Source organism: Ursus maritimus, unplaced genomic scaffold, assembly GCF_017311325.1.
Source record: "Ursus maritimus isolate PB19 unplaced genomic scaffold, ASM1731132v1 scaffold_25, whole genome shotgun sequence".
Taxonomy (NCBI): Eukaryota; Metazoa; Chordata; class Mammalia; order Carnivora; family Ursidae; genus Ursus; species Ursus maritimus.
The window spans coordinates 1,986,321-2,013,348 of record NW_024425008.1 but is presented as its reverse complement, the minus strand read 5'-3'; the positions used below and the strand labels follow the sequence as shown (position 1 = coordinate 2,013,348).

At 42.8% G+C, this 27,028-nt stretch overlaps 1 protein-coding gene across 1 annotated transcript in view; it reads right to left on the bottom strand.

Moving 5' to 3' along the window:
* Positions 1-731: 731 nt before the first annotated feature.
* The window catches only part of RCOR1 (REST corepressor 1), a 43,131-nt gene continuing 16,834 nt past the window's right edge, over positions 732-27,028 (bottom strand). The window contains exons 2-10 of the mRNA XM_008684210.2: positions 21,293-21,345; positions 19,707-19,868; positions 18,866-18,984; positions 16,423-16,501; positions 13,151-13,345; positions 7,250-7,327; positions 6,955-7,012; positions 6,228-6,457; positions 732-2,289 (exon numbers count right to left, since the gene is read on the bottom strand). Coding sequence (XP_008682432.2) covers positions 2,248-2,289; positions 6,228-6,457; positions 6,955-7,012; positions 7,250-7,327; positions 13,151-13,345; positions 16,423-16,501; positions 18,866-18,984; positions 19,707-19,868; positions 21,293-21,345 — 1,016 coding nt within the window. The 3' untranslated portion in view covers positions 732-2,247. The remainder of the gene's footprint in view (positions 2,290-6,227; positions 6,458-6,954; positions 7,013-7,249; positions 7,328-13,150; positions 13,346-16,422; positions 16,502-18,865; positions 18,985-19,706; positions 19,869-21,292; positions 21,346-27,028) is intronic.

The window sequence follows — 27,028 nt, the reverse complement described above, 5'->3', positions numbered from 1 at the left end:
AGGGGATGGTGCAGAATACACACAGCAGCCCGGGGCTGCTGCGCTGCCTGCCACGCTCCCCAAGAACTAGCATGCGGCGCTCACGCATTGCCAAAAGGAAAACAGCCCGGGCGTGCAGAGAGGAACAGACCTACTGGTGGAACAAGACCCACTGCAGTAAACGGCCTGCCGCTTCCGTTAAGAGGAAGGAGGCCTTGAGAAGAAGCAAAGAGAACCTATGGCCTCGCTCCTTGCCTAGTGTCCCCTTTAAGCAACGTGCAAAACTTTTGCCACCTTCTCTCCATGATTTACCCGCCATTTTCCAATTACACAGCAGGCTTATGATACGAGCCAAAACAAACCCTACCTCATGTCTAGTGTTATTATGCTGTGTTATTATGCTCCGTCTAGGCAGGAGCAGCAAGCTGTGACTGCCCTCTGGCCTCCTCGGATGTTCTTCACACGCTCTTACCTGACCCACAGACACCCTGTAGGGGACAAGATGACCAAAGTTGGGAAAGTCCCATTTTACTCCCCTTGTGAATGATCTTTCTCCAGATTTCTAAAAACATACAATTCCAAACAGTCTAGGTTTCTAGCTGACCCTCTTCCTAAAGAGACAATCAGCTGACTTAAAAAAAGGGGGGGGGGGAGCAAGGTGCTTGGGAGTCAAAACACATCAAATTTTAATTGCATATTTTAAATTCTTAAGAATTCTGTTTGTGCCTTAAAGCATCTGCATTTTTTTTTTCTTTTTGGTATTGAAAGCAGGAAAAATATTTAAAGGATGCAAAACAACAACAACAAAAGTTCCTTCAACATATTTAGTGCAGGCTGGACTGACCGTGGGCGGGACACAGGTTACAAGAGAACGCAGTCTGACAGTCTATCCCTCAGCCCTGCAGCGGGCCCACAGTCTGGTACGAGAATAAGTCATTCTGGAAATCTCAGAACATTTATCAGAAACATTTACTTGTTCCCAGTCCAACCAAAAGGCATTACAGACCACTTTGTACATTGTTTCTTTTCGTCTTGGCCTTAGTAGAGCCAATAAACTGATCACTTCTCTGTCCTGTACTATAATATTAAAAGAGAAAGGATGGTGTTTATATGATCACATCAGTACACGAAGGACAAAAAAAGCTATACGGAGCGACACGTAGAAGGCCAGGCATACCAATAGAATGGGGAACAAACAATGTGTAGCTTTTATAAAACCCTCACCAGCTATTCTAATACCCTTTATTGAGCTAACCTGACATTTAAAATCTGCACTCTGTCAGAATCTGCAGCAATTTCTCCCCTGTCTCCTAATCTCAGTGATGTTATCTTTGGCAAGCAAAAACTTTAAAGAAGAAATAAGACACTAAAACAGAAAAAGGATCGATAACATGGTTGCCAAAAGGAGAAGGCACCAATTCCAATGCACAAGCACCAGGTACAGTGGTATGGACCGCATCTCTTGGAGCTGTATGGTGGGGCAGGGGGGGATCTGGAAAAGACAGGGTGGCTCCTGTCCTGGGATTACAATGCTGAAAGCTGAAGGCAGAAAGTGTTGAGGTCCATGTTCCCTTTAAGCTAGTGTCCAAGGACAGTTGCTGTGAATGAGCTTTCTACTACTTGGGAAGGGAGAAGGGCGAGATTTAAGCCAGCTAAATTTACAAACCTTAATTACACCCAATGTTTGGGGAAATGTGAGCTGTCTCACGATGTTTGGCACAATGGAGGTTATAATGCAGTCTGCCAGTATACTGTGATTTCCAAAGAAGCATGATATCAATTAGGTGGATGCCTCAGAAAAGAACAAGAGAAACTTTCTAAAAGGCCAACAGGGTCACAGTCACTCTGAAAATTACATTATGCACAAAGTAGAAGTTGCAGGCCATGCAGGAACAGAGTCGTGCCTTCCAAGTGGACTACCTGTTTGAAGAAGCTGCTGACTGGGCAGAGCGGCCATTGGTGGGGCTCAGGAGCTTCAACTGAGGAGGGGTCCCCAGAGTCACAGGAGGCGTGCAGGCCACGAGACTCCCCAGCACTTAGGCAGAGTGTGAGAGATGCAAAGGGGCTCTCTGGAAAGTGGCGCCAACATGGAGGAACGAGCACAGAATTAAGGCAGATGGAGCACAGGACTGGAAGTGTATGCCTTTTTTGGTAATAGCTGCTTTGTCCACAGAGATGTGATGCAGATGGCTAGGTGATGTCTTGTAATACCTGATATCCTGGATAACACAGTCGTCCATACCAAGTGCTCAAAGCTACCAGAGTTTCTCATGAAGCAGATGCATATCTGACGTCAAGAACAGAAGCAGCCTGAGGAGAGAAGGGAGGGGGGGAAAAGAATCAAAGAGCAGGTAAACACCACAAACTGCTACTTCTGGTGTGGCGAGACAGGGTGAGAGGGTGCGGGCCACCTGTCTATCCTGCACACAGGTGTGTTCCTAAGGGCAGGGCCTGGGCACGGCAAGCAGGGTAAGAAGGCGGCCTCCACAGCCAGATATCTCAGGCTCAGATCCTGGCTCTGTCACTTTCTAGATGTGGATCCTTGGATGAGTTATTTCTTTTCCAATGTCTGTTTCCTCATCTGCAGAACAGACACAATAGTGATGTCTACTCCACAGGATTAGATAAAATCCCTGGAAAGGGCATGTCAGCACAGCGCATGGCCAAAGGCAGCACTCCGGCATGTCAGCACTGGCTGGACAGAGGCCACGGCACCTACCCCACTCAGCCAACAGCCACTGGCCTGCGCTGGGACACAGGGACCCACAGGACAGCTAAGATCGCAGGTTCTTTAAAATCCATCCTTCCATCCTTCCTTCCTTCCTCCTTTCCCTTCCTTCCTTCCTCCTTTCCCTTCCTTCCTTCCTCCTTTCCCTTCCCTTTCCCCTTCCCCCTTCTTTCTTTCTTTCTCTCTCTCTCTCTTTCTTTCGATTTTATTTATTTGACACAGAGAGAGAGAGAGCCAGTGAGAGAGGGAACACAAGCAGGGGGAGTGGGAGAGGAAGAAGCAGGCTCCCAGCGGAGAAGCCTGACGCGAGGCTCGATCCCAGAACGCCGGGATCACGCCCTGAGCTGAAGGCAGATGCTTAACGACTGAGCTACCCAGGCACTCCAGCCTCAAAGGCATTTCTTAACTAAAACAGACTCCCAGACCCAAACCAGAAGGTTACAAGGTGTCTTAGTGCTCACTGCTACCCTCCTGATGTCTCGCTTATTGCTAGGGAAACCACCGGGTTATGAACCCCAAATCTGAAAACAGCAGTTCCTTCGGATGACATCACAATTTATGAGAACAGTTGTTAGTCAGGTCAGGAGATTTCTCCTCACTAGTAACACATTCGGTCATTCTGTAACTTTAAGGGAGACTCTGACCCAGTCCTGTCTAGCATCCCCTCACCCGTTCTGACACGTACCCACCCCTGCTCTGTACTACATCTTTGTCCACTTCAGAGAACTCGGAATCTCAAAAGCTCAAAACCCATGGGCTGCCTTCCCTTCTCAGCCTTGAAGGAAAAAAAGCCTACAGCTAACAGGCCATTACGTTACTGGAGCTTCAGGCAATTCTGATGTCCTCCTCCCTGTGCTACATTTAACACATAAAATCTGAGGGCAGAAGGGGTGTGCAAGACACTAGCAGACCTCTTTCTTAGCTGCTGGATTCCACAGATTACACAAGAATGAGAAATTACAAGGGCACCCAGTTCTGGGCACTGACTAGAAAGACAATTAACCAACATTCTAACAAGTTCCCTCAGGCCCCTCATGGACACAGAGAAGCGGCTGGTCCTTACAGACTGATTTCCTTTTGCAAACTGCCACACAGAGAAGAGAAAAGCACGGTGGTAGAGTGGGAAGGCTGGTACAACAAGGAGTATAAGAAGAAAGGGACCATGGCGCCTGGCTGACTCAGCCGGTGAAGCATCTGCCTTTGGCTCAGGTCGTGGTCCCGGGGTCCTGGGATCGAGTCCCGTGCATTGGGCACCCTGCTCCGTGGGTAGCCTGCTTCTCCTTCTGCCTCTCCTTCTGTGACCACTCTTGGTCTTGCTCTCTCTCAAATAAATAAAATCTTGGAAAGGAGGGAAGGAGGAAGGAAGGAAGAAACCAAGGAAAAGGGAATAAAGCGTGTGATGGGGGGGATTTAAATGACTACAGAGGTGAGAAGGTTTATAGATAACATAAAGATCACACATTAAAGAGAAGTCAGGTACTAGCAGTGGTTTTGAAGAGAAGGCTGGGCAAACAGACACATGGAAGATCAACCACCAGAGAGAAATGAAGACATGCTGCTTGGTAGGAAAGGCGGTCAAGGGTGAGCCAAAGCTCCCAGAGACTGAGAAGAGAATTATATGGGTATTTTGATGTGCAATCAACGTGGTGAGTGGACCATGAAGAATGGCCCTTCTGGACTATAAAGAAAGAAATGTAACTGTCAGTGAATGAACCGGGCTTAAGAAAAGGGAGAAAAGTATATGGGAAAGAATTCACATCCCACCCCATTGGTGATGGCCTTTGGTCCCAAATATACAACCACATTTTTTAGGCTAACCCTGCCAACACCCACTTTGATTAAATTTGAAGAAGAAGGAGAGCCAGAGTTTCCTATTATTTCTGCTTCCTGGGACTAAAGCTGGAAAACACACGTGAAAGCTGTCATTTTTACAAATTCTAATGTTCCTTCTCTGGTAATTCTCATCTCTCAATGCTTTTAAGTTGAGTTCAGGATGTGAGGGAAGTTAATTTGTTGCTAAAGTGGCAACTAGCACCAGGACAAGAATTACTGCTAAAAGCTGCAAACCCCTTCCCTCTGCTCACATGCTGCTAGGTTCCAGGGTCTCAGGCTGGGCCACGCATACGTGTGGCTCGGGAAACACAGTATTAGTAACACAAATTCTTTTTTATTTTTTTTTAAGATTTTATTTATTTATGTGACAGAAAGACAGCCAGCAAGAGAGGGAACACAAGCAGGGGGAGTGGGAGAGGAAGAAGCAGGCTCCCAGCGGAGGAGCCCGATGTGGGACTCGATCCCGGAACACCAGGATCACGCCCTGAACCAAAGGCAGACGCTTAACGACTGCGCTACCCAGGCGCCCCTAATAACACAAATTCTGTACACTTATTACAAAGATTTTCTGGCAGAACACTCTAAGGAGTCTAACAAAATGAGGTTGTTTTAACACCCTTCTGACGGATATAAGTGCCTTGTGGCCTTTCAAATTGGCGCAGAGGCACGGGGTGCCCCATCTACGGCATGCTGGGCAGGGGCTCTCCCTCATGAGGCACTCTGTGTGCTCAGGTCAGGAGAGGGGGGGCTCTGGACCGCTTTTATAACCAGCCTCTTAGAGTAAAGGGGGAGCACAGACAATACAAAATAGGTAATTTCAAATCATTCCTGTATGGTCTGGGAGAAGCTTTGATAAGAAAGTGACTTTTCCTGTAAAGCTCAATTAATCCTTGGAGTTTCGTGTCAGTGAACAAACTCAAATGTCAAATGATCGGCAATGAACCCCTGCCTAGCCCCATTCTCCTCGTCTGTGGGAGTGGGGGTAAATACATGTAGCAGGGCCAGTCAGACTAGCTGGGGAAATGGCCAGCAGCCCTGTCCCAGGAGGAAGCAGATGGGGACGTGCGGCCTCAGTAACCTGGTTGCCTAAGCTGTGCTGAGTCGGCTGACGGGATCGGGGCGGCTATCCTGGAGACAGCTAGAATGTCAGCCACCAGCCTGGAAGGTCCAGCCAACCACACAACCTGGAACTATCTCCATCAATATTTAAACCCATTATCCCCAAACTGCATCAAAGGCAGGACGATTTGGGACAGCAGAGACAGACCCAGGAGCTCCTGGATGGCTAGCTATGCCGATTCACCAGTTAAGTTCATTAACCTCCCACTGAGATGACAACCCATTTTACATGACTGAGCTTGACTGCCACTGCTCAAGGCACTTCCAACTTACTGTTTTATGGCTGAGTTCTTACTTGATCTAAGAAATGCTGGTAATGTGGAATATTTTGAGGCTGGAGGAAACCAGGATGAAACTAAGAATTTGTACAGGAATTAAAATATGAATAATATACCTAGTGACCAAAAACTAACTGGTATCAACACACATATTATGGTATTTATAGGTAAAAGTCAAGTCTCTAACAGAGCTGAGAGCTAAAAATATTTCTACAGCTGAGAAAGGCCATCAAAGAAGAAACCAAATATCAAGCATGAACCTGGCAGCGATCCTACTGTTTCAGATTTACCTCGTCTTCCTCTTCAGGCATCTTGATAGAATTATCCGGGGACTTGATAGGCTTCTGGCTACTGGGGCCATTGGTCTCTTCTTTACCATGTTCTGCCTCCCATTCTTGTAAAACTTCATCTATGTTGAAGCGGCGTCGATAATTTACAAAGAAGTTTTTCACTTGTACCACTGATTTGTTCCCAATCACATCGGAGATTGCCTGAAAATCTCGGCCATATTTCCTGATGGCTAAGGATGTAAGAGAGCATTGTTTTTCAATACAGGGGAAAAACGACTTTGAAAAACCCACACAACTGAGACTTACCCTTTCCTTATCTAGATAAGAAAACACGCGGGGGTTCTAACAGCAGGCACTATCTTAATGTATTACACCAGTGGGAAAAAACAGCAACGTAGATCGATTTCGTAGATGACTGATCCAAGAAGTCCAGTATGATCCAGTCATCTGGAAATCTGCACCATCTATCTATCACGTGTCCCAAGACACCTGAAGTCACCCAGCCAGCACCCTGTGGCTATGGACATTATGCATTCCTCTCTTCAGGATCCCCAGGACTAGAATACCTCCAACCGTAAAATTCTGGCAATCTGCTTTTGGGGTTTTGTACTTTCCGACCATTCAGAACCCAACACACTCCCACGAGTGGTGGGATGGGAGTGGGGTGAGGCATGTCTTTTCCTAAAGGCTGCCACAGCCTCAAGGCCACAAGAAGGACTGCCCATACCTTGTACCGCGAGAAGCTGTTCTTCTGTGGTCCAACGTGCATTACATTTCTGAATGACCTGCATATCCAAATGAGTCATATGAGCATAATACATTTACAGGTGTGTATGTCCTTATGGGAGTTAATGAATCTTATTTTTTCTCCTATCAGAATTTCAACATCAACTAGGTTTTCAAAATTGTGTCTATACCTTTCTTTTATGGGATGTATACTGGAGATATATTATATAGGCATTAAATTCTTAAGCACATAAAACTTGGCTAGGACTTCTAAGATGATGTCAACATAATCCTACCTCTGGAAGCCGGTATGGTTCTATTCCACCGTCAAGTTTTTCTTTGAGAGCACTGTTTGTCTGTTTAATATTCTGAATCTAAGAGAAAGAAGATATTTTAATTTTAAAAATGAAAAACTTTTATAAAGGTATGAAACGAAAACAGAACTAAAAAAAAGTCAAAAAAACCAAGAGCAAAGAAGTACCTGATCTGTATGGTAGCCAAGATTTGAGGTCCCTACAGTATCCCTTCAGAGCCTCTACCTAGATGCTTTGACTTGCTTAGAGCAGCAAACAAGGAACAAGGAGGAGGGCGTGGTGGTGAAAGGGCTCCTGTGTGCACAGTCCTAACTCATCATTTGGTAATAGTTCGTCCCCTGAGGAGCATATCTGCAGTCTGACATAAAAGACGGGCAATGCCTGGGCTTCCCGCCACACAAAGTTGAGCTCAAGCAGTAGAGCAGGCAGAGTCAAGGCCGAAGAGAAGAGGCATAGGCGCTAGAGCAGGACTGCAGGTGCAGCCTCCCAGAGCCCCAAGCACTGTCTGTCCAGGCACCACAGAGGGCAAAAGCCCACAGTGCAGCCTTCTTTAATGAGGAGAAAAAAGCAATAGGTCAGTTTCCCACAAGCCTAATTTTGATCAACTGTAATTCTTTCCTTTCTCACAAATTATCTTTTCCACATTATTGTTTGGATTCGATGCACTGAATCTTTCACTGCCCCTACCTAATCAAAAGAAAGACACAAACAATACCAAACAGTGAATCAATCCATGGCTCCTGCTGACTTCTGCATGGACTCCTGAATGAGCTGGGTCATGGGAATGGGCCCTTCCCGCTCAACCCTACGTGCAGAGGCATTTGCAGGCCAAGTACCAAGGGAACTCAGACCCTAGGGTTTTTCCTTTCTGAATAATCCCATGGGCAAAAAAAAGCAAGCAAGGGGAGAAAGATTCATTTTCCCAAATAAAACCTCAAAGACACTCATGAGCAGAAGGTGCCCTCAAAAGCAGCAACCTGATTAAGACAAATAAAGAAAAGCAGGGCTTTGAGAGGTAGGGGAGGGATGGGAGACTAGAAGAGACGGTGGTGAGGGACACGGTCTCATGGACACTTTAATAATTCTCTCCTCTACAAATCTTTTTATACTTAGGTGAAAATTTCATTCTCAAGTACTTATGTTTTATAGGATTCTAGTTTTGCATTTCCTTTCCTATGTTTTTTACTTCTTCTAAAAGGTTTAAAAGGGAGTGGAGATGTGCAGGGGACTGGTGGCCTAGTAAGACTAGCGCTGTCAGGGACCACGAAGTGAGCCTGTTTGCCACTCGTAAGGGCCTTAAAGCCTACCAGAAATACAGCCCATGCCAAATCTTTTTGTATTACTGTCAAGTCAGAACATAAAAACAACTGAAAAGAAAAATATAGGAAATGTGTACAAAATTTACTCTATAGTAAAACCAAAACTGAGGACCCTAATTTACTGAAATTTGCCTTAGTTTATCTTTGAAAAGGTACAAGTCAAATAAACTGGTACCAGAAACTGATTCACAGTGAGTTGCTGGGACAGTGACGCCAAGCTCTCAGAGCAGCATTGCCTCATAGAATGTTCTCTGATGCAGCAATATTCTGCAGCTGTGGCTACCTGACACGGGAGCCACCGGCCACATGTTACTACTAAGCACCTGAAATGTAGCTTATGCAACTAAGGAATCAGATTTTTCATGTCTTCTACTTTAATCCAAGCTTGAATTTAAATGACCACGTGTGTCTACTGGCTACCCGATCAAACAGCAGGGTCTTAAGACTCTTGCTCGGAGCTCTCGGGCACCAACCACCCATAAAATGTTGTAAGACATTCAAGATTATGTTCACTGAACTCTCCTTAGGCTAAAAACTAGGCCCAGAAACTTGTGACAGGGAATTAGCGAATTCTCAAAAGTCAGCAATCTAGAATACTCCATGCCTCCAATTAAAGATGTTATTCTATTTGTTCCAACTTGTTGTTCACATATGTATAAAACTGGGGATATATTGCACTGTGATTAAGTAACATATGTTTTCTAAGAAGACCAACCTATTTACCACATGCGTTTTCTCTTTAAAATCAATAAAGCAGCACAGAGATTACATACATGACTACACGGCAAAACATCCACAAATTCTGAACTAAAAATTAGCTCTAAATTCTCCTTGACCTTCATCTCTCTTCCTAATGTATTTTCCTTGTCAGAAATACTCGGTATTTACTATCAGAATAAGAATAGGGTTTAGTTGCCAACATCACGCCAACTAGAAAGGAAGCCAGAGTGGGAACAAGCTGCATAAGAAACAGAATATGAAAGTAATCAGCATTGAAGGAAAAAAAAACAAAAAAAGCAGTCGACGTGGCCTGGTGCCTTACCTAGACATCCCCGCTGTGTATGCGACTCCTCTACTTTATTGTGTGGCTGTCTTACTCTCCACTCAGAAAGACCTAATGCAACAGGCACTGGCTGCTGGCTAATCTAACAGACGTTTGTTTCCCAGCCCCCTTCTCACAAGCACCTTCCATAGAGGCTGGTGGTCTTCCTCGGAGCTACGAGGAGCCGTCCCGCAAGGCTCTGGCATGCAGAAAGTATAGGACTTCCTGGAAAGGTTAAAGCTTTTCCTGCTAGAAGGACGGACGGGTTAGCTCCGCCTCCAACTCCTCCTCTTCTGCCCTGAACGCGGATGTGAAGGCTACAAAATGGCTTCTGAGGCTTCCAATGTGAGACAACAGCAAGGCAAAAAGCCAGGACACTAAGAATGGCAGAGGAGAAGATGTGGAAGAATCTGGGTCCTCGACAACACCACTGAACAGACGGGCTGATGCCAGTAACCACTGGCGCTGGGGTGTCTTGCTATTTGATAAAAATAAATTCTGAATTGTTTAAGCTGCTGTTAGTCAGGTTTTCTGCTATGTTCATGGCAAGCCCTTCCCTGAGACCCCACCACACACGGAGGCATCCAGAGAATAGGCCCAGTGTGTGGACCGGGGGCCACTGTGAATCGGCAAGTGCCAAGTGCGTTTGGCAGCAGCCCTGACAGGCTGTGGGGGGTAAACGACTCGTCTCCTCACTGGAGACGTAACCCTCTCTATTCAGTGTGAACTCGGAGTAGCTACCTTCCAATAAAAAATTCCTGCTCCTGACCCTGACTGTGAAACCAAAGACTGTTTTATCTATCTGACTGTAGCGTCAGTCACACCTCCATGGAAGAAGGTGTCTCATTTTCTTTCTTCCATGTATTAACGTTGAATGGCAAGCGTTAGGAACTCGCTCAGCGGAGGGGGAAACGAGTCCCCTTGAAAATGCATGTGGGAGCTCACAGCCCCAGTCAGAGAGCTCTTCCAGCACAAACAGAGCTCAAAATGCTCTCTTATGAAGCAGCCCTCAGATAGCCTGTAAGATCAGGCAGGGAAGGATTAATCTCCTCATTTGAAAAGAGGCCCAGAAAGATTAAGTGATTCTCCTAAGATTAGGGTGCAGCTGTGCCAGCAGCCAAGACTAGAAGCCAATCCTCTGATTGCACAGGGAACACTTGGTCCTGTTCTGTGCTGCCACCTGACACGAGAGGACAGACCCGGCCCGCAGCCCCCTCTTCTCATCTGTGAAATGATGGTTGGCCTCTTATTTAACCCTCCCTGGAGTCATCAAGATCAACAAGTCAAAAGCAGCAAAAACGAAAAGTAAACCATCAGTCCACCACAATTTGCCCTGAATTCCAGAGAAGGATGGGGGAGAGGCGGGGCACTAATGAAAGGACATTAGGCTACTCAGTTCAATCTGCAGTTTAAATGTACCGTGTAAAGTCAGGTTCAAATGATGAGCCGTTCCTCATACGAGACACAAATAATTAGAAAAGGATTAATTTTAAAAACAGTATTCTTTACAAGAGCATCATAACGTACCAAACATCTAGGGTAACTCTGACAAAGCCCTGGACACAGAAATGGCAAAATACCGAGGAATTACAGATCTGTGTCGGTGGGGGACAGAACACGTTTGTGAGTCCTGGGTTAGTTCTCCAGTTTAATGTTAATTCTCTATTTTAAGCTACACATTCAATACAATCCCAATAAAAATTCTGGAATTCTTCTTCTGGAAACTGAGAAAGTGAATCTAAATTTTATATGGAAACACAAAAGGCCAGAACAGACAATCTTGGAGAACTTAAAATCTAGACCAGATACCCAGATTTGTAAGGTACATATAATTAAGACAGGATAGTATCGGTGAAGAATGGACACACAGACCAGAGTAACAACAGAAAACGCCAAAGCAGATCATGCATTACGGACACAGGATTTAAAACAAAGGTCCTAATACACTGAGGTGAGAAAAGGATAGTCTTCAATCAAGAGTACTGTTAACTCGCTATCCACATGAAAACACAAGTATCAACCCTACATGTAACAGCACACACAGAAAAACATTTCCAGACAGACTGAAGATCAAAATGTGAAGGGAAAACAACACTTTTAAGATAGCATGGGAGAACAGCTTCATAACCTGAGGAAAGGTTCTTAACAAAACTTAAGAGCACTAACCATAAAAGATAAGAATGAGAAACTGGACTACCTTAAAATTAAATATTTCATCAAAAGATGAACTATTAAGAGAGTGAAAAGGCAAGCAAGCCTCAGAATGGGAAGGAGGAAGTAATTCTGCCCCCACACCGAGGGGGGTATAATCAGGCAATGCCTGAGGACATTTCTGTTGGCACAATTGATGGGGGCAAGGTGCTACTGGCATCTACTGGGTAAAGCCAGAGATGCTGCTGAACACCCTACAATGCACAGGACAGCTCCTCATGACAAGTTATTATCCAGCCCCAAATGTCAATAGGGCTATAGTTAGTAAGCCCTAATGTAGTTTAACCCAACTCACATAAACTGACATGACCACCCTGGAAAACTGTTTGGCATTGTTTTTGAAAATGCCGGACAGGGGCACCTTGGTGGCTCAGTTGGTTAAGGATCCAACTATTGGTTTTGGCTCAGGTCATGATCTCAAGGGCTGTGAGATCAAGCCCCATATCAGCTCGAGATTCTCTTTCTCTCTTCCTCTGCACAACCCCCTCCCCTTGAAAGAAGAGAAGAGAAGAGAAAATGAAGTGAAATAAAATAAAATAATATAAAATAAGATAAAATACTGGTCATATGCATGCTCTGTAACTCAGCAATTCTACTCTTAGGTATGTATCCAACAAAGATGCATACATAACACACCAAGAGTCATATAAAAACCATATCAGTATTATTTGTTAATGGCCTAAAATATCTGCTAGTAATACAATGGGTAGTCATAGGATATTTATACAATACCGAGAAAGAACAACATCTAAGGCTCTATACCACCTGGATGGATCTCATATGTTGAATGAATGCTGGGCATAAAAGAAACCACAACGTATGATTTTGTTTATATAAAATTCAAAAAATGGATAAAAATAATGTGTGGTTTAAAAAGTCAGATGAGTGGTCAGCTACTCAAAGAAGGTGGGTAATGAGTGAGAGGGGCATTAGAGAGGGGCATTAGTGAGGTGTTGGAGGCAACGCTCAGTCCCCGAAGGGCAGGGACTACAAGGGGAAATGAACAGGGCTCCAGAGGCAGCATTTCTTTTCTTGATCAAGAGGGTGGCTGTGTGGTGGGTGTGCTCACACTGTGAAAATCACTGACACACACACACTCTCACCATTACTATATATGCATGCATATATATATCTCTCCAATTTCAAAGTTAATTTAAGAAACATCAACGGATCAGTACCTAAGATCTTCTGTCCAATTCCTTAGAAACAAAATGCCCTTTAGAGATCTCTGAAGAGCACAGCTAGGTGTGAAACATGCAAAGGCCTCTGGAGCACCGTTAGCCCTTGCACCCAGGACTGGACCCGCGGTACCTGCCGCTTGATGGAGACCAACTCCATGTCTAGCTGCCTGAGCACCGTGGTGGCGGCCGTGGCGTTGGCAGAAACAGCCTCCACGTCTTCTTGAGACAGAAACATTCCTTTGGGAGGTTTCCTTTTTGCTCTATTTTTAGCTTGTGTACTATGTTTTTCTTTTTTGATCTGAGGAACTGTCTCCGTAGGGGGCACCTGCATGATATACATATTTGATAAATGAGACTCTAAAACATTGAAATGCCAAAGGAACAGTAATAAGCGTATTTTCTTTACATGGCTCTAAACATCAAAGACAACTACTATGCCATATCATAATTACCATCTACAAACTCTACAGGCAGTTAACAAAAACATTGGCTATTGAATTCTGGCTAAACACATCAAAGTAGATCCACTGCCCTCCTGTATAAACACAACCTTCTATCACTCTAAGCCTCTGGCAATAAGCATTCTCAGTTCCCTGTAGTAATACAGGAAGAAAAAAGATCTGTATTCTTGTCTGGTGTGCTTTGTATATATGAATGGGGAGCTATTTTATTCTAACAGTTCTTAGCAAAATAGATGCATTTGGGACCACAGAAAGAGAAAAAAACGATTTAGCACATATATAAAAATCCATTTAAATTCTCTGAATCTACATAGAAGTTTATTAAAATATAACCTCCCATATGGAACCATTACTTTTTATATACCCTTTTTTGGAGGACACTTAACTTTTAGGGAAACTGCGTAATGTGCCTCAAAAATATACGCTATCATTTTATAATGCAAGATTGCTGGTAATTTTTTAAGTGCTTTCTCTAAAACCAAAACCTTTGGAAATTAAATATAATAATAATTCCTTGGCAAGGAAAGGATACTGTCTTCCTGATGACAATTTTAAGAAGAAGTTTTTGTAATTGTTCATAATCTCATCTTGTTAGCATATTAACATTTGCTGATTAAGCTGAGAATACATTGAGGTTTTTTGCTTCATATTTTAAAAAACTGAGATAAGCAGACTCTGTAATTACAATGGGGCCAATGAGGTCTTGAACCAGTGGTCACAAACAATACATAAAAATATTAGTAGGCAAGAACCTATGTCTGTAACAGCACTATACTGGTTAGTAAAGATCACTGATTGACCATGTGTCTGTTTTGACAACATTTTAGTTCATAAAGAAGATGTAAATTATTTTTCTCTTTTAATCAGAAACTGTGCTATATAAATAAGAATTATAGAAAGTAATGTAAAATCAAGACTTTCCTCTTTCATTTAAAATGTCCCACTGAAGAGCCTAATTCAGAATCAGAACAATGCATCAAAACAAAGCTTCCTAAAAACTGCAGGTACGATTTGATTTCCCAAACAATCTAATTTATCTAACCGTTAAAATGGTCTTGTTATTTGGGCATTTATATAAATCATTGGCTAGAGTGCCGTCCAGAAAGAATTACCAGTTTTCAGTTGGGTGGTATGTAGCAGCGTACCAAAAGAAGCCTTAAAAATGTAACTAGGAGACACGGACCCAACAATTCAACCACCAGAAATTTGTTCCAATGGAAAAAATTCAGTGTACTAATATTTAGTCACGAGATCAGCACTTCAGCATTGTTTATAGTAGCAAAAAGCAGGGGGGAGACTGATAAAAACCCTTAAGATTACTTGATTGAATTATGTGATATGTGTATGGTAAACTAACAGCTATGTATACAAATATATTTGACATAAAAACACGTTCAAGAAAGAGTAAACTTAGGGGGGGCGCCTGGGTGGCACAGCAGTTAAGCGTCTGCCTTCGGCTCAGGGCGTGATCCTGGCGTTATGGGATCGAGCCCCACATCAGGCTCCTCCGCTATGAGCCTGCTTCTTCCTCTCCCACTCCCCCTGCTTGTGTTCCCTCTCTCGCTGGCTGTCTCTATCTCTGTCGAATAAATAAATTAAAAAAAAAAAAAAAAGAAAGAGTAAACTTAAAACATTATAAAAAATCATATACTAAGATCCCATTTTATGTTTTTTAAAAAGTGACTGCAGATTCAGAATTATGTAAATAGGCATATTCGTTTCACAGGAAGTCATCTGGAAGAAGTCACCCAAATGTTAACGGCGATTAAGGGTGATAATCATTAAGGGTGTGAATCATCTTCACTCTCCCTTTTCTGTTTAGTTGGATCACCTACTTTGCCTAGAAAAAGCATGTATTACTGGTGTGATTTTTAAGTTTAGGTATGTCCAGACACTTTTGTTTTTCCCAGAACAGTCTAAAACAGCTGTTCTCATACTTTAGAACCTTCTGAGATAGAGAACTCTTTGAGGTTTTACTGAAACTATAGATATAGATTCTGTCTTCAGAAAAACACTTGTATGAACATATAAAAGTCATATCCCACACTGGGATGCAACACTCCAGCCTGAACCAACGGGCTGATGGGCACCAATGGACAAAGAAGTCCTTTCCTCCAGGGACTGTATCACTAGCTGACCAGGGGCCTGCCGCAGATAATGCTGTGTTCTGCGGGGTTTCCAATCTGTGCCAAGGGGCCTTGGGTTTCCTTGGAGGGCCCTCAGGGATCCCACTTAGGCTTTACTCAATTGTAATGAATGGGCAAAATAACCTTACACTACAACCCATTTCAAAAAGTTACAAAGATCATCTAGACACTCCATCGTTCTCAGTGGACAGTTTACAATAAAGAAATGTTATAAATATACAAAAGTCATATACAATTGTAGGAATTCATGGGTCTCTTGAATCCTCTGCCATAATGATTTTTAAGATGTGAAAGATTAAAAATTCATCATGTGTGACGCTCATCGCCATATGACCTACGCTGTTGGTTCTGAATAACGGGAAAACTTGCACTGAGTCCCTGCCAGCCCCCTGCAATCCCCTTGAGAACCGTTATGCAGGTCCCTGGGGCTGGCCATCAGGAGGAAGGAGACCCCGAGGGCGGAGAGGAGGAACCAAACCCTCACCTGCTCCTCACCAACACCAACCCACCACTCGCTGACCTAGCGAAAAAGGCAGTGAGTACGGCTGCCCAGTGGAGACAAAATCCTTACTCGGTAATGCTATCACTTCCTTTAGGGCTTCCTTTATTCCTGCTTCTTGGCAAACAAAATTCTAAGGTCTATAAATATAAAGCAAAGTTAGTATGTTTAAGAAGTCTTATCATGATGCCTTGCACATAGCCCTTAATATATTAAATAGAGTAAGAGTAATGTTTTACTTATGGAACTAGTAATAAAATTTATTTGCCTAAACAATACCAGGGAAAAAAAATACCTCCTTTTTGCTTTCCTTGTTTTGATCAATCTCAATGTCAATGGGGTTATTTCCATTTGTTTCTTCCAGTTCATCCTCACTGGAAGACAAGAACAAGTTACTGAAAGATTATTTGGTACTAATTCTATTTAATATAAAAATAGAAGCAATAAATTGATTTAATGACAGATCTAATATAAAATTAGTAAGTGTCCAGACTGCCGAGATAAAAAACATTTTTAAAATTCAAATAAAATAATACAAGCTCCATAGTTCTCTTGGTCTAAATGATTAAAAAAAAAAAAAAACCCTATTAAAATAGGTCTCTATCTTCCGAATCAGGTCTAGAACACCATTGCTTTATCTCTGTAAAAGGCTTTTTTCTCAACTCTCCACTGAAATATCAAATTTAAGACGTTTATGTAATTGCCCCATAATTAGCTTGTGGTGGTCTAGGACATGATCATGAGACATAACTGGGAGATTACTCAAGAATTAAGTCCTACTGCATTGGGAACAAACTCCCCAACAAGTAGAACTCCTTTCAAGTCCCATGAGTAGACGCTCATAACTCAACACAAGTGTGAGAATGGGAAAGCCTTCTTGCTGGCCTGCAGAGACTGTCATCTCAAATTAGGTTAATTTAAAAAAAGAACATTCATGTTGACATGGTACTTCAAATGCTTTTGTTTATAGCCTTCCATGTACTATTATTATTAATTTTTTAAAAGAGCTTTGTAGTAGTTAGGACCTTTATTTTAAAAAACAAGAAAACAAGGCTGACACAAGTGAAGTAGCTGGCTCAGTTTGCTCCCCATTTCGACCAGCTCAACAGTGGTGGCAGGAGAGCAGTCAGATGTTCAAATGTCAATGTCCCCACTGTCTCAGGAATCCATCCCGGGTGGCTATGCTACCCTTCTCCCCACCCACCCTGGCTGAGGAGAGAGTGTCCGAAAGGAGAGCGAGCCTGGGGCTGACCCTGCCATTACGCCAACAATCTCTCCAGTGCGACCGCCATGTGGTGTGCCCTCGTTGGTCTGCATCCTGACAGCAGGAAAGGTGCTCACAGGAGGTGGGAGCACAGCCGTTCTCCCTACTCTTGGTGCTGATGCAAAGCACCAGGGAAGGGAGTATGCAGGCGTCAGCCGATGCTCTCACCACGTCACACAAGGACAACAAATCCCACCTACTTCTTAATTTAACTCTGATTTCAGCTTAGTAGAGTATACCCTGTCTGTACTAATAGAGTCAATTTATAAAAAGTAAATGAGACCAAACATATAATGGATATAGAAACTTTTAATCGAAAGTTAAGGGAACACTAAAAACAAATTCAGTAGTGTTTGCCACTTCTGATTACTAGGAGTAATGATCCAAAACAGACCCACTATATATATGCGGCAGACCACACAACATGCAGGTGCATCAAGGTCAACACCTTTACAGACTGTTACAGCTGGAGAGAGCTTTGCAGATGTTCCCACCACTGCCCCAATGTTTCAGCTGGTCCCACGGATCTGAATTCTCCAAAAGTCATACTCCCAGTTTGTTCCTACGTTATTCTGTTTAAAATCATAAAACACTCTCCTGAAATGGGGCCATGGAGATCATATAGTCTCTCTTTCTTCACTTTATTTGTACTGTTAATTTTTAAAAATAACATTACAGAAAGTGTGGGAAACAATCTTAAAAAGCCACCCATAGTCTCACCAACCTAACACAAAAACCAGTATGTGTATGTGCTGCCTTCTGGACTTTCAGCTCCTTCATTTTAGAGTCGAGGAAGTGAGGCTTGGGGCAGAAGCGTGTGGAGCGGACTCACCTGTGAGCACACAATTACAGCCTCTGGAGTTCACACTCAAACCTGCTTCTGTGTGTGAGCACAGGGCTATTCCCACTACTCTGCCATTTATAAGACCGAGGAAGTTTTGGCTAAGATGTAGCCTACTCACCAAGCTATCCTTAAAACTAGATTCTTATTAGGAAGAAATCATAAAATCTTTCTCTCTCTCTCTCTTTACACACAAAACAGATGGTCAAAAAAGGGATGAAGGAAATCTAAACTGTACAGTTATCTTTTAACATATCAGACATTAAAACATGTCAAACAAACCTTGTATATCAAAAAATAAATTCAACCAAGGAAATAATGGATTCCTTCTTATTAAAAGGAGACACCTTCAGGGGCAGGAAAGAACATGTGGGAAAGTTTGCTCTTTCAGAATGGCAGCTTACTGAATGCAGAAAGAGAGCGGTAAGAAAAAACACCTGCAGAACAGAACTCGCATTAACACAACTCATGAGCATCAGAGGAAGAGTATCTGTGTACATCCGGCTCCAGCTGGAAAGCACTGGAGGAAACCCATCACTCGACCCTTCCTTTGTGCCTCTACCAGCTCTTAGAAATTCTGCTGACCCAAGAGATCCCTAGGTGGGGAGACACCACCTCCAGGCAAGTACTGACCTCTCTTCCCGCTCCCGCTTCTGTTTCCGAGCATGGCGGTCCATCACACTGGTTTTAGTCCTTGTCTTCTTCCAAGAGTAGTAAAATTTCACCAGACTTGCTATAGATTTATCAGGAAGCTAAACATAAAAACTGAGTTGGTTTCGATTTACAGCTAATCTTCCCAAATCAAGTGTGCTTATTATGTATAGTTAAAAAGGGTTGTCTTATACACCCAGAAACGTCCTAAGTCACGGCCCTTTTCTCTGAGAAGGAGATTCAAAGAAAACTCTTATCAAGTCATTCCAAACTACTACGGTGTGACTAGAAGTGACACTGAGCCCAGGAAAGATTGCTAAGGCAGTCAGAGATGAATTCAAGCATTCACCTAAAGTTTCTAGCCTAACTCTTAGGTTATTTATTTAAAAACTCATTTTAGCACTCATGTAACCACCAATAAGCTTTCCTGGGAGGAGTCCACCCAACAGCCTTCTAGAATATAAGAGATAAGCAAACCTTCTCCAGGCAGACAGGGTTCCATGATGCCCCACCTCATTAAACAACCATCAAAGGTGCTTTCTATCGGACTAATCTGGTGAATCCCAACAAGAGAGATGGGGATGGGGGTGGTGGAGGGCTTCTGTTACAGCTGCTATCAAGCTGGGAAGTACTAGGAAATGCTTCACTCTTGTAATGTAAAGCCTCTTATTCACCCCACAACAAGTATAAACTATTCTATCTAAAGGGAGCTTTATTAAAAATTAGAATATTCATGCTTGTGGATGACATTCCTACCCTTCAGGTACGCTGCGGTGGAGAGAGGCTGGGGAAAAAAGAAAATACAGTGGTCTCATTTACTTACCATTTGTTGGATTCTATGAAAGGTTTTCCCATGAAAACTAAAGGCTTGTTCAAACAAGACTTTATCTTCCACAGTCCACTCATCTGGGAAGGGGGTAAAGTTGGGCAAATCAGCCAATGACTTTTCAATATTATGCTTATGCCAAAAGAGCATCCCAAGAGCCTAGAAAAATAGTATCAGTGAAATTTTAGACCAAAGACAGGATTAAAACATTAAAATGGAAATAAATGAGATTAGCAAAAGAAGAGCCTGCGCTCTTCTGCAACCAGACAATACTGCTGTGTGACTGACGTGGGTCCACGCCTGCCTAGACGCCGACTCCTGTGAGACAAGTTCCATCACGCTCACTTCTCAGAACAGAATACAGTGGCCTGAGAAATGAAGTCCTTGCCAACGGTCCAGTGCGGTAGGTGGCAGAGGCCGTGTGGCCCCAGAATCTGGGCTCCTTTAGAGCCGCACTTGAATGGCTCCATATACAACAAGACAAAGTAACTCATTAAAGCACGTAGTTGGCAGCACCTGGGTGCTGCAGCTGGTTAAGCTCCGATCCTCAGTTTCAGCTCAGATTGCAGTCTCAAAGCCATGAATTCAGCCTCGTGTCAGGCTTCATGCTCAGCATGGAGTCTGCTTAAGACTCTCCCTCTGCCCATCCACCTTGCTCTCCCATGTCTTGCTCTCCCATGCCTTTTTGACTGAGCCAGCCAGATGTCCCTATCGCCCAGTACTTTTTACACTTTCTAAACAGAATTAAAAATTGGCGATGTTTGTGGCGCCTGGCTGGCTCAGTCAGTGGAGCGTGCGACTCTTGATCTCAGTGTTGTGAGTTCGAGTCCCACACTGGGTGTAGAGATTACATAAAAATGAAATCTTAAAAAAAATTGGTGATCTTCTGAGCAACTTCATTAAGTTCATGAGTAGGGTTTGGAAAAAGAGAAAGCATACATCTCTTGCTTTGAAAGATTCTGGAACTATCTCATAAGGATAAATGCTAGTAACTTACAGGCTGTAATATCTAGATCAATGCCAAAGCACTAATCCAACTTAATATACTTATTTTTAAAATAGTAATTAGAAATAAGGCTGGAATAAGATTATAATCACACTTTTAGAGCAAAATTAATTTCATATATCTCTCATTAATAGGTTCCAAAAAATTTTTAAAAGAAAACCATGAAAACCTGAAAGTGATTCAAAACAATTATATGAAAACACTGTGGGTCTGAGTGGGTCTGAGTGTGACAACACAGAGTCAGGAAAAAACCATCACACAAACACACGAATGACAAACCGCATATTCAAATAGGGACGCATTATGCTAAAGTATCTGGCACCTTAGAGCTACCTTGGAGTGCCATAAATAATACTACAAACCTGCAGAAATACACAGATGTCTTTCAAATCAAAGGGTCCTCTAATACTCCTCTCAAGCAGAAAAAGGGGACTGGAGCATCAATTTGCTAGTGACCACCAAAAATTTGCACTGCTACCCAACACACAGAACACAAACAATTTAACAGGTTAGCTACAACTCCCCCCTTTTAAAATAAAAACCCATCTTTAACAACAAAAGAAAACCACATCATTACCTGTTCCATGTTGTACCCATGCTTCTCTTTAGCAATGGCAATGTATTCATCTACTGAAAAACAAGACAAGAGACCAGTGAACAAATGGAGGGGCAGGAAACAACAGTCCATGAGCACTAGAACTGTATCTATGTTTCAGGCCTGCCATGCACAAGAATAAAAACACAGACAGTAACAAAACAGAATCATGTATGATTCCATTATGGATCTTACATGTATAAAATCCCACAGAGGAATGGCTCAAGATATACTCAAGTATTAATAGTACTTGGCTCTGGATGGGAAGACTGTGATTCTTTTTTTAAAACTTGGTTCTACTTAAATTTCCTATGGTAAATATTGTATTGGCACTTTGAAAGAGAATTAAAAGAAATAAAAAGAAGTATTAAATTGGGGGTTTGTTTTTAGTCTCAGCCAAAGCTGAAAAACAAGCCACTTCTCTTTATATTAAAAAAATCTAAGAGCTGAATTACATGAACCAATGCCTGGTATTTGCTTTCAAACTCCAAACAAGGTGACAAGTGCCGATTTTCAAGCACTAAGGGTAATGCCAAGCAAAACTGACTGACTCAATCTCCAGGAGAAGTTAATACACCCCCCGAAGTTACTTCCTCTCTACATTTTCTAGTCTTTCTTCCAGGAATAAAAGAGACTATCAATCAGTAACACTTCATTATATGCCTGTATAGCTTTTTTTTGGGGGGGGGGGATAAATTACAAAAATAACACAAGCTCAAAAAAACCAAACCAAAACACAACACCGAAAACAAGAAACAAAAAAAACCCAAATAGCATAGAATTGTCTGCAACAAACAGTTGAGTTTTCCACTGGCCTGTCCCTCTCCAGAGACCCTCAGCCTTCTCCAGGGGCAATGACCAAGTTCGACACTTGCAACAACAGGCTCGACTACCGGCTCAGAGAGGACCGTGCACCTGCCGCGCTTCCACAGGCAGCCGACAGAGGCCGCCTAATCCAAGTCGAAGCTCCTCAGCCCCAGTGTGCTGTGCGAGTACAGCACGACCATCTTACCCGACTGCGGCACAACTGACAACAAATTTAGAAATGAGATACCAATTTTGAAAAAGAATTCAAATTCTTTTATTAACAGGCATTCTAATCCTAGGGGGAAAACTTTTCCACTGACCAAAAGAAAGAAAAAGTCAATTTAATTCAAAAAGTAACTACGTATATTACAACCCAATATTAGCTTTAATACTAAGGCACCAGTTTTCTATTTCCTTTTCTTTCCCATATTTAAAGTACTTACAAACTGATAGTTACTTCACTCAGAATATGTACAGATGCCCTTGGAACAAGACAGGTTTGTGAGTCCACTTTTCCAGTCAGGTGCAGTGAATGTATTTTCTCTTCCTTAAGACTTCCTCAATAACACTGCCTTTTCTCTAGTTTCCTTTATTGTGAGAACACAGTATGTACCACATACAACATACAAATGTGTGTTAATTGACTATGTCTTCAGCAAGGCTTCTGGCCAACAGCAGGTTATTGCTAGTAAGTTTTTGGGGAGTCAAAAGGTGTATATAAATTTTTTAATTCACAGGGTATTGGTTCCCCACGTTGTTCAAGGGTCAACTGTAGTAAAATTCCAATTTACCTGAGAGTCAGTGAATGACAAACTAAATGACACAAAAGCCAAAACTGGTGATTTTAAAAACGGGGTAGAGGGGCACCTGGGTGGCTCAGTTGGTTAAGCACCTGCCTTTGGCTGAGGTCCTGATCCTGGGGTCCTGGGATCAAGCCCTGCGTCAGGCTCCCTGATCAGTGGGGAGCCTGCTTCTCCCTCTTCCTCTGCCTCTCCCCATGCTCCTGCTAGCTCTCTCTCTCAAATAAATAAGTCTTTTTTAAAAAATTAAGAACATTTTTTAAAAATGGGGTAGGAAATATTCCAAAGTGTGTCCCTTGCTTATTACTTCACAATAGGGTGGATTATGCCAAATAAGAGAAAAATGCTCTGAGAGTCTAAAAAACAATGCTAATGTCCAGTGCAGCTGCCCGAACAGGTGGCTGTGCACACCTGGCCAGGATGCTGCTAAGACGTGTGGCAGACGTGGAGGTTCACACTGGAGGAGACCGAGATGCACATGGCAACACACCCAGACCCTGAGGGGTGGATGCAGGTCCGATGATAAAAACTAAGTAATGAGATGTGTTCAAGCCAAGGCTATGTCAGGGGAAAAGAGAAAAACAATCTGCAGTGAATCAAGGGTCAATCCCAGAGAGGATCTGCTGTAAGGGTTGTTTCTTTAAATGCATATTTGGTAAATGAACCTCAAACTTCTGCTGTACAAGCTCAACTCTGCAAGCATACACGCTTCCAGACACTATCATTTCCCTTAGCTGAGGGAGGAATGTGTGACGTGTGCACAGCCCCCACTCAGTCATGTGATCCTCAAGCAGCTACCTGCAGAGGCTGTCGGAGCGGGGCAGGTGCTATCTGCTCTAGAGTCCTTTCCGCTCCATCAGTAGCGGGGCCAGTAAGCCTGTCCCCATGGTCTCCAACCAGATTTAGCTTAAAAATTACATGGAAAACAAAAGCATTCTTTGGATGCTACTCTATTTTCATCTGCTTCTTTGCTTTCTAACATAAAAATTAGCTGGTGGTAGGAACAGTAAAATGGGCTAAACAGTGGATTCCGAGTGTTGCAGCTAAGTTTTGACAGAACATTTTCCACGTTGTAAACAGCAAGGCATTCTTACTGGGTAATCTTCAGAAAGCACACCTCTTTTAGATTTTCTTAGAGACTAGCCTGATCAATCAAATCCAAAGCAAAGGAAGAAAGAATTCCATCAGAACCACCTACGGGAAGTCACTTGATCACTTGGTGCCCTGAAGGTGTGACCCCAGTAAGTTCATACATGGGGAGGCTTGCAACTTGCCAAAGAATTACCATCTGATACCCATTGGCAAAAATACAATTTTTCATTCTTTTCATTGTCCCCAATGTCCAACAGAGATTGAAATAATTTGCTAAATGAATGCTGGGGGTGCTGTGATGTGTACAAGATCACAGAAAAGAAAGGCTCTTTTCTAGCAAGGTAAAGGGCAGTACAGGTTAGGTATGTGGTTACGAAAGGTGGAAGTCCAATCTTGACTCTGTCTCTAGACGAAATTAGTTCACAGGCAGTGGGGCCTGGTGTATAGTAAGCACTACAGTTTAGACTGTGTTACCTTTAGCAACTCTCCTCATCTTCCCAGGAAGCAGCTCTCCCCAGTAAAGCTGCGTTATCACCTACCTGAAAATTACAGCACAGGAGAAGTCCTCCCACAATGTTTCCGACTGGAGTTAATTCAGAAACCGAGCCATGTGCTCGCACAAAAGATGCTGCTGACAGCCTGGTCTCTGCCTGCCTCCCTATGGTATATAGATAGTCCTCAGCTCTTGTTCCCTCTCACTATCAGGGGGACAGGGCTACCCAACACAGTTTCTAGACCCCTGTCTTCTCTATAGCTACTCTGTTCCTTTACAGAGCGCATGCCAGTAGCTGCTAGTAGGGCATGATGAAAACAGAACGTGTGCATTTTCAAAACCTCCCACATGCTTTCCCTAAGCAAAAATAAGCTTTCAACCTAAGACAATAAAATCCACTCCCACATGCCTTCATAAAAACAAAGGATGACCAGATACTTCAGGCGGTGGATGAAAGATGAAACAGGAAGGGAAGCAAGAGAACTACAAGCTATTTGAGACCAACAACTCTAAAACAAAGAACACAGGGTTCCTTGGGGATTTTTCCAGTACTTTCTCATCTCTGGCAACAGGGATCTTGATTTCACCTCTAAGAAATTAAAGGTTAACCAGAGTCAGTCCCAATCTGGGGGTGAGGAGCCATTGCATGCAGAGTCATTAAGTAAGCTGTGATTAGGACAATGCACAAAGTCCACGTGGCTTAAGGAAATGCCAGGACATTTCCACTGGCCCAGTCATTCACATCCGCCAGCCTTCCCCAAATTGGGCCCAGGGGACAGAACCAGGCAGTCATCTGGATGCAAGCAGAAGCTGAGCTGACATTCTCATCTGTCGGTCAGAAGCAGAAAGATCAGTCACTAAGTATACTCTCCTTTAAGAACAATTTCAGGGGCACCTGGGTGGCCCAGTCAGTTAAGTGTCCAACTCTTGATTTTGGCTCAGGTCATGATTTCAGGGTCCTAAGATTGAGCCCTGCATGGGGCTCTGTGCTCAGTGGAGAGTCTGCTTAAGATTCTGTCACTTCCTCTCCCTCTGCCCCTTCCCCATTCACATGCTCTTTAATATGTTTAAAAAAAAATTTTTTTTAATTCCATCATTGTATAATGCAATATTTTTAAAAACGTGAATACCTCAACCAAGGAGAACTGTCTGATCTTGAATTACGATGGATAAAGTCATGTATCACTCCAATTCTTTAGAAGTACACAGACTACACAAACCACTGGTTTTTTGACAAGAACTTAGTATTACGGAAAGCACAGGTAAATGAGTTATGTTTTGGGGTAACATCACTTAAAGGTAGATTGTGTGTGAGATTCATCAAGAAAATTTGCAAAATTCCTAAAAAGAAAGAGAGAGAAAGAAAGGAAATTTACAAAATTCCTAAAGCCTAATCAAACATTTGTTGAACTAGCCTTACTATGTGCAAAACACTGTACTAAACAGCAGGCCAAAATACAGAAGAAAAACTAATTTCTGGAAGTAACAGACAACAGAAATACATAAAATAACAGTATAGATGTAGACTAGCGCAGAAATCCAAAATAATCAGTAAATAATGATGGTAATGATGTTAAATCAAGATAAGCTTCCTAAAGATTCAACAGCTATATTAAGTAATAACAATAGCTAATATTTGAGAATTTACTATGTGCCAGCCACTGTTCTCAGCTCTTTACAAGGATTATCTTTTTAATCCTCTCCAATAATTCTATTATCACTCCCATTCATAAATAAAGAAACTGAGGCTCAGAGAAGTTAAGTAATTTGGCCAAGTGACACAGCTGGTAAACAGCAGAAATAGGACTTATATACACACGCAGAGTGTCTGAGCACAGGACCCATGATATTAAACCACTACACGCTATCCTATCTCTTGAGTAAAGGACACAGAGGGAGAAGGGCACTCAGATAAGAACAGTCTCCATGGCACAGAGAACTGAGCAAGGCTTAACCAATGTCGTCTATGTTGCTTGAATAGAGTTAAGAAAACAAAACTGAGGTTGATGAAGGAAGTGATGGAAAGCAAGGGTAACAGGCGAATTGGCTGCCTTGCAGTGGGCATCATTTGCTTCTATATTCTTGTTCCCATCCGATGAACTAAATGTCCTCAGTACCATTAGTGAGAGTCTCAAACACAACTGCAAAAAAAGGAAAAATGCAGATGAAAGTTGCCACGGTAACCTGAGCTCACCACTCCTCCCTCCTCTAGACACTGCAGACACTCAGGACACCTTGTGATCTTGCATATTCTATTCAGAGCAAGAGGCTGACACCATAAGGTGGGCTGAGGACAAAGCTATAACCTCAATACAGTTTAAAAACAAAATATATTATCCTAACACTTGCAGTAGCATTAGTACTACAAAGGAAACGTGGCACCAATTTCTCTCTCATAACTCAAACTGAGCATACCAAAATTTTTTTATGAATATGATAAATGTCGTGGCATCTCCTTCTATTATTAAAATAAGAAATGAGTTATCACTGTAACTGAGACTCGAAATGAGCTTAATTTAAGTAAAG